Source organism: Pangasianodon hypophthalmus, chromosome 10, assembly GCF_027358585.1.
Source record: "Pangasianodon hypophthalmus isolate fPanHyp1 chromosome 10, fPanHyp1.pri, whole genome shotgun sequence".
In the NCBI taxonomy this organism is placed as follows: domain Eukaryota; kingdom Metazoa; phylum Chordata; class Actinopteri; order Siluriformes; family Pangasiidae; genus Pangasianodon; species Pangasianodon hypophthalmus.
The window spans coordinates 24,873,334-24,881,300 of record NC_069719.1 but is presented as its reverse complement, the minus strand read 5'-3'; the positions used below and the strand labels follow the sequence as shown (position 1 = coordinate 24,881,300).

The 7,967-nt window shown below is 38.6% G+C and overlaps 1 protein-coding gene across 1 annotated transcript; it reads right to left on the bottom strand.

The window, feature by feature from the left end:
• Positions 1–414: 414 nt before the first annotated feature.
• ptafr (platelet-activating factor receptor) lies at positions 415–7,288 on the bottom strand. The gene is made up of 2 exons (XM_026926072.3): positions 7,021–7,288; positions 415–2,893 (listed from the first exon to the last, which is right to left on the bottom strand). The coding sequence occupies exon 2, from the start codon at positions 2,891–2,893 to the stop codon at positions 1,784–1,786; it is 1,110 nt and encodes a 369-aa protein (XP_026781873.3). The 5' UTR covers positions 7,021–7,288; the 3' UTR covers positions 415–1,783.
• Between the last annotated feature and the right edge of the window lie 679 nt (positions 7,289–7,967).

Genomic DNA, 7,967 nt, shown 5'->3' with positions numbered 1-7,967 from the left:
TCAAGAGCCAATCAGAATAAAGCTATTTCCTGCCAAAAGTTCAGGCATCAAATTTTTTTTTTTTTTTACTAGTTGACTAGTTAATTTCCTCTTACCTAAGTACTTTTCTCTTTTACTCAAGTGAACTATTGAGTTATTGAATTTATTTTCCCATGCTACAAAAGTGGTGTAAATTCAGAGTGATACAGCAATGAACATTTTCTTTCTCTTTTTTTTTTAAAGGTGTCAACATTTCCTTCTGTTTTTCTCTTTTTTCGCTTTCCTTTTTTTGGTTGTGATAATTGTGATAATAATTTCAGAAAAAAATGAGAAGACCTATTAAGAAAAACAAACAAAAATATTGAGGGTTTTTATAGTAAAGCCCTTTATTTTATTTATTATTTTTTATTTTATTTATTTGTTTATTTTTATTTTCAAATTCTAATCCACAATATTGCAGTTTTGTCTGTGCTTCAATTTATGTTTTAATTTGTGCAATTAAAAGTCTACTGAGGAAGTAACGTGTTTTGCAACATTTCTTACTCATACGCAAGCTGGTACACAAATTAAGCAAAACATCTCATATGATGAACAAATCAGCCAAATTCTGTTGTATAGACTGTTTATATAACAGTTAAGCGCATTGAGACTTTACTAAGAAAAAGACACAACAAACAAAATACACTGCAAATTAAAAAAAAAAACACACACACACACACACAAAAATAAAGCTTAAGCAAATATATACACTTATTGTGTTATATTACTTTAATAACTACAGTAATAATAGATTTCCATTTGGATTTGCACCAAAAAAATTAAAGCACTGTTGAGGACACACTTCAGTACTCTTTATCAAGCATGTTTAGGACTTAATGTAGCACGACATCCAGTATTTCATCATAACCAAAGTGCATGAATATGACAAGCAATAATGTACATCTCAGTGGTGTTAAGCTCAGCTGGCTTCACTCGAGATACAAACATCACATACATCCTGTGACAAACCCACAAACATGCATGATCCACAATGATTCTCAATCCTTACCCTGAGCAACTAACTTTATGTTACTGCTTTCACTGCTGTAAAATCTTGCTGATTAAAAGGTCTTTAAAATTAGCTAATGAATTAATTCAGGTGAGGTGGAGTGTGAAAATTGCAAACATGGCAGAGCACTGGCGATGTGAACCACACCAGTAGAAGAACACAATTCCTGTGAATTCTGTACTTCCTGTCTTTTGAGGAACACAAAAACTTGCCCAAGAATACAACATTGTGACATTCCGACAAAAGGGGAAGTCCAGAACACGCTACTGCTGATATTTTACATGTCAAAATAAAGATGGGTTCAAACCCTACTTCCAATTCTATGAAATCCTGGAATTTCTTTTGGACAGTGCACGGACAATTATGAAATTAGCCATCGGCCACTTGGTTCAAGTAATAATTCACCCTGAGTCTTTATAATTAACATGTGAAATTCAATAGTTCAATCCACGAATTCATTTGTAAAGAAATACTGAGTTGACTTTTTCAGTTTAGACTTCTTTTATGGACGTGCTTATCTATTTTCACATTGGTTAACAGTTTCCTAAATTACCCATAATGCCATTCGACTCCCTGCTGATAGTGATGCCAGTGGGAATTCAGTTCTACCTTCTGGATAAAAATATGAAATTCCTTCTATCCCAGATGAAGGCTCATTTTTTACATCTCATCTGAAAATGCCAAGTCTTTGTTAGATGTCTCAGACTGTAAAAACAACTTGCTAGTAAAGGTTGTTTGAGGTTTTTCAAATCTCTGCTACTCCTTCTGTTCAAAGACACTCAGTTCTTCACTCTGTTTCCTGATTTTCACAGACAAACCCGTGGTGCTGGTGTGGTTGGAGCAGTTTTTCCCCTGCTTCACTTTCTTCAGGTGATCCTGGATGTACATTCGGAACTTCCTGGTGGAAAAGCAGTATACTATTGGGTCCAGGATGCAGTTCAACCCCATGAGGAGCAGCGTGACTTGGTGGGCGTCGTTCAGATACTGCAGGGTTTCCTCACTCCAGTTGGTCATCTTCAGAACGCCCAGCGTCCATGGTCCCTGGACTACGTGATGAGGAACAAAACAAATTACAAACACACCTACAACTGCGCACAGCATCCGCAAGGCGCGACGTTTGGTACCATAGGGTCGTCTTCCTGTACTGGGTCGTGGCTGACTAATGGGCTGTGCTAGGAGGGTGCAAGCGATAAGCACATTGCACAACACCACAAGGAGGAAGACTGTAAAGAACAGGCCAATGATGATGAAGTGGATAACAACAACAGGGAGCTTGGATTCAGAATTATTGTTATGGTAGCCTTCGAAGCATCGTGAGACTCCTGCATGCTTGTCTTCCTGGATGCCAGGCTCAGCAAGCTGATTGGCTGCCGCCGCCAGGGTAATAGCCCAGACAATCACTGAGGTAATGGCACCGCGTTTCCAGCAGTCAGAGGACGCAGCCACCAGTGGCCGAGTCACAGCCCAGTAGCGATTGATGCTGATGACGGTGAGGAAGAGGACAGAGCAGTAGGTATTGATGAAGAACAGTGAGCCACTAATGCGGCACAGAGCATCCGAGTAGATCCAGTTGCCACGATGACTGTAATAGCTAATCCAGAAGGGAAGCACACAGACGAAAAGTAGGTCTGCCACAGTCAGGTTGGTCATGTAGATGCGCATCTCACTCATGGCCCTGGACTCTCGCATGTGATGCAGGACATAGAGGGCATATGCATTGGCTGCCAGCCCGATTACAAACACCACGCCGTAGAAAGCTGGGAAGAGTGTGTAGCGGAATTCTGAGTCCAGGAAAGATTCGTCTGGTTGCTGTGTGGTGAAGTTCCCTGAAGTGTTCGCGCTGACAGGAGGCTCTGTTGAAGACATCTGAAAAAGACATTTCAATCAGCATGTGATCTTTTAACTATGTAAGAAGTCACACAAGACAAAATAAGAAGTTCTCTCTCTCTCTCTGTCTCTCTCTCTCTCTCTCCTTTTCTTTCTTTATCACTACAAATTGGCAACAGTCAAGGCAGGCAGTGATTTCTCAGATACAGTCAATTCCTTCCAGAGAGGATTCTTTATATTTCTGTTCCCATTCTGTATAAAGTGCAGGATGTGTGATGAGAAGGACTTCCTAGCTTCAAAATTCTTTCTAAGTCTCTCTCTCTCTCTCTCTCTCTCTCTCTCTTCTATTTTATATAACTAAATAAATGTCCAGTGGCCAAGACCTGCTACGACACTTTTGGAAGAAAAAAAAGGTTCTTCAACAGTTCTTGAGTATTTCAAGTTCTTAACTACCTACTTGTTTCTTTGTTTCTACGTTGAACCCTTCCTGATGGAGAAACACTGCTGTAGGGTTCTACACAGAATCTTTAGCGGTTCCCCAAATGCGACAATAATAAGAACCCTTAAGGGTTCTAGATTTAAATTCCTCAGAGTGTACAGGATATAAGTTTTCCTGGGTCGCAGTGAATCTGGGGCCTATCCCAAGAACACTCTGAATTACACCCTGAATGGGGCACCAGCCCATTGTAGGCCACGATTAACACACACATTTTTGGGAGGTGGGGGGAAACTGGAGAACCTTGAGAAAACCCACAGAAACATGGGAAGAACATGCACAGACACTAACTCGAGCTCAGGATCAAACCAAACCAGCAACACTACTACACTACGACATATACATTATTTCATTGCGCCTTGTCGTATCTGGTTCAGCCACTGCTACAGAATTATTGGCAAAATGATTGTATCATTAAAAATAAACATTACATGCAGATTTGCTACTTGAACAATACAAGAAATGACATATCTAAATATCACTCTCATAAGAATGTCTTATTTTAATGAACAGCATTTTCTCTCAAAGACAAAATAAAGTTTCAAGACTTTAAAATAAACACAAAAAATATGGGCAGCCTTAAAAAATTACACATTTTTTCTGAGTTTGACTATTTCCTGTTTCCCTGGGGTATTAATATTATAAATATAAGTTTATACACCAACACCATTTGTATAGAAGTACAGAGCAACCCAATATGTTCAAGCTCAAGATATTCGTCAGTGTATGTGTTCATTTTATAGAATAAATGTTGCTCATTTTTATGAAGCATACTAGTAATTTTGGAATTGAATATCTTTCTCTTTCTATTTGCCTACAGAGTAATATAAAATTAAACAATTCAATTCAAATCTCTCTTGTGCCTCATTTTGTCTCTTCTCCATCTCTTTCTTAGACATGGCAGTGCTTTCTCTTCCTAGTTGTACACACAAAGCAAGACTTGTTCCAGTGTGTGTACTGATTTTGAGAGCTGTTGCTTATGGGGGAAGAAAATCACATATATTTCACACGTGATCATCTTTTTCTACAAAGTGATTATGTGACTAATATGTGATTACATGTGAAACAAATTCGAAAGTGCATTTCAATATGTGACTTTACTGTAAGAGTATTTATTCTTTAACAACATTTACATGGCTAGAAGTCACTCAAGCCAAATAAATGTCTGTTCAGTTTATGCTTTTACAAGCTGTTGTAAAAGGGTGGACTGCACAGTACGTGACAGAGTGCATCATGCATCTGGCCACTGAGCTGGAGTTTCCCATGATGACTCAAATCTGTGAGCCACCAGAGGCTTCCACACCTCAGGTGAGATAATATTTTTACTGACTGCTATAATCCAGCTGTAATGTCAACACAGACATAATTCTTTGAATGCAAAATACGATGGATTTTTCATTCAAATGTATTGTAAATCATAATTGTAACTACACTCTCAGGAAAAAAAAAGCGGTGCTTCAAGGGTTCCTTAACGGTTTATTGGATAATTAAGGCTTCTTAGCCACCTAAAAAGAGTTCTACTTGGACACTGTATCTCATAAGGAAACACAGCAATGCCGAATATATTCTAAATCAAAAATCCACACAAGCAACTTGTACATCTATAATATTTACTGCCGCTAAATAATAGATAATAATAGATTTTCTATGTCATATATTATATCAACATCATATGTTACTGGGATTTTCATTTTATAAATATAACCATTATAATAACTTAACATACCAAGTCATTTGACATAGGTTTACAGTAGTCTGTAAAGAAAAGAAAAACCAGTTGCATCAGATGCTCACAAGATTATGATTAGTTACAGCTGCTGGTAAAAAGGAAACATGAGACATGGAAGCTTCCGTTCCACTTACAGTCATCATGAAACATTTCAGAGCACAGTGCCTAGAGGTGTGGCACATTTCAGGGTAATTCTCACATTACACAATTTATCACAGATTACACTATCAGGCTATGTAAACTCTACACAATGTCTACAAAATGTTCCTCAAGGGGTCTTTTTGGAGTGCTTAAAATGGTCTACAAAGAACAAATCTACTTGGTCTATACAGAACAATTGCTGAAGAGTCCATCTGTTGTCATGCATAATCTGTCTGCCTGTCATCAGTGGGGAAAAGGTTCATCAAAGCTTCTGTGACTGCTTAAATCTTAGCTTTTTTTCTGATCTCTTCTGAAAGAGAAACCTTATGAGATACAGTGTCCAAGTAGAACTCTTTTGAGGTGGCTAAGAAGCCTTAATTATCCAATAAACCTTTAAAGAACCTTTGAAGCACCCCTTTTTTTGAAACATCAAGAGATCCCCCAAAGAGGTAACCCCCTTTAGAGTCATACATATCATATCAAATTATAGAAGATTCAGTGGTATCTTTGCCTTCCATCCATCCATCCATCCATCCATCCAAGGAGCCTGGAGCCTATCCCAGTGGACTCGGGGCACCAGGCGGGGGACACCCTGGACAGGGTGCCAACCCATCACTAGGCATACACACACCCATTCACGCACTACAATGCATGTCTCTGGACTGGGGGAGGAAACAAGAGTACCTGGGGGAAACCCCCAAAGCACAGGGAGAACATGCAAACTCCACACACACTCCTTCTTCATCAGCTGTGCAAGTAAAATGCTTCTGAGGTTGTAAGAGTTTGATAAACCGATAGATATGATAGTAGAAATGGTTGATATTGTACCATTTCATGAGGTTCTAAAGTATCAAGGGAAATATGAGCTCTTTCTTTGTTCGTTTCCTCACTTCATTGCTTCCATAACAATAACTAGCAGTGTCAACAGAATCTTTCATTCTGATGATACAAAGGTTCAGCCAGTCTTTTCTTGGAGACTGATTAAAAGACATTGGCTGATTATTTTGTCAAACTCCTTTGAATATCTACTGGTTTATCAAACTCCTACAGCCTCAGAAACACTTTGCTTGCACAGCTGATGAAGAAAATTTGTCCAAACATCTTGTTTCTCTGGAAACTTTCTGTACTGAGCTTGGGTTACTGTCTGCGTGGGTTTCCTCCAGGTTCTCTGGTTTCCTCTCACCTCCCAAAAACATGCTAATAAGTGCACTGGCTAGGCTACATTGCCCCTAGGTGTGAATGAGCTTGTGAATGGGTGAGTGCATGATGCCCTGTGTTGGACGATGAATGAATGAAGAAAGAATGAATATAAGAATGTGTGAAAACCTGAATTCACCCACCATGTGCCAAGGCACCATGCACACATATTCACACCTACGGACTATTTAGCATAGCCAATCCACCTCCCTGCATGTCATTGGACAGTGGGACTACCCTGGAGAACTTGGAAGGAACCCACACACTCGAGCTCAGGATTGAACTGGGAGCTGTGATACAACATCACTACTTTCTGTGCCACTATACCACCATAAACTCTTTATGAATATTAGTTTTCCCAAATAATGTTTGTCACTAATGTTTTGTGTTTCCATAAGTCTATTAGGTTTAACATGTACAAGTGGATGGGATGTTTGCTCAGAATAATATTAAAACAGGTTAAGATCATTCCAACTGAGATAATACAGAGACATCAGAGTTATTTAAATGGGTTGTGATGTAATATAATGACTAATAATCTACAAATGTTGTTTGCTCTTGTAATGTGTTTGTGTGTGTGTGTGTGTGTGTTGCTTGACTCACCTTAATTGGATCTTGCCACTGCCCTGGTTTGGAGAGCTGTGAAGAAGTTATGCTCCCTAAAAATTTTCTCTTTTTAATTAAAAAATCACAGTTCCTGTTATATATTCTTGCAGGTTCTTCTTCCAAAAGCTTTTTGCACAGTGACTGTTCGTTAGTATGTTTAAATAGTCAACACCGGATGGACGATATACTTCCAGTATGTTTTCTATATACGTGATAGTTTACCATCTAACAAGCAGTGCATTAAAGCAGACCAGTGTCCTGTGTTGACAGCTGCTTCTATGTGGAACGTGGAAATGGAGCAGCTTTTATTTCGCATAGATTTCGCAATGCAGCTTCACTGCCACACCTCCTCTTCCTCAATCTCTTACAATCAGCCCTATCTCTAATTCTGATCAAATGACTTAGAGTTTCCCTTTAAGACTATAACAAGCTTTTTTGTAAAAGAGGTTTAAGGATGAGTCAAGGCTGACATTTACAGATGAGTTATTATTATACAAGCAGAATTATTTCTTCAGAATTGTTTCTTCTATGAATTCCCAAAATTCAGAAAGAAATTGAATCAGTCATGAAGCAAATATAGAGTACTAAAATTAACTCTAGAGCCTTCAGAGAATTCTGCTGGATGAACTGTGTGATTCTTTACTATACTCCATCACAGGGTCTGTAAACCTAGGGCTTGGTTTGAACATGACTATTTACACAACATATATCAGGACACATATCAGAATCAGTACCAGCTGGAGATAAGTACTTATTAAAGACATTATTGCCAATGGTCAACGATGTCCCAGTGGTTTGGAACTGTAGGTGAAATACATGTTTCTAATATGTAAAGGCTTACTTGTACATCAAGAATCCAAATAGATAATAGATAGATGGACACTCATAATGTGATAGTGTCATATATATAATAGTGAACACATGGAGGCGATGTAAGCCCAGGT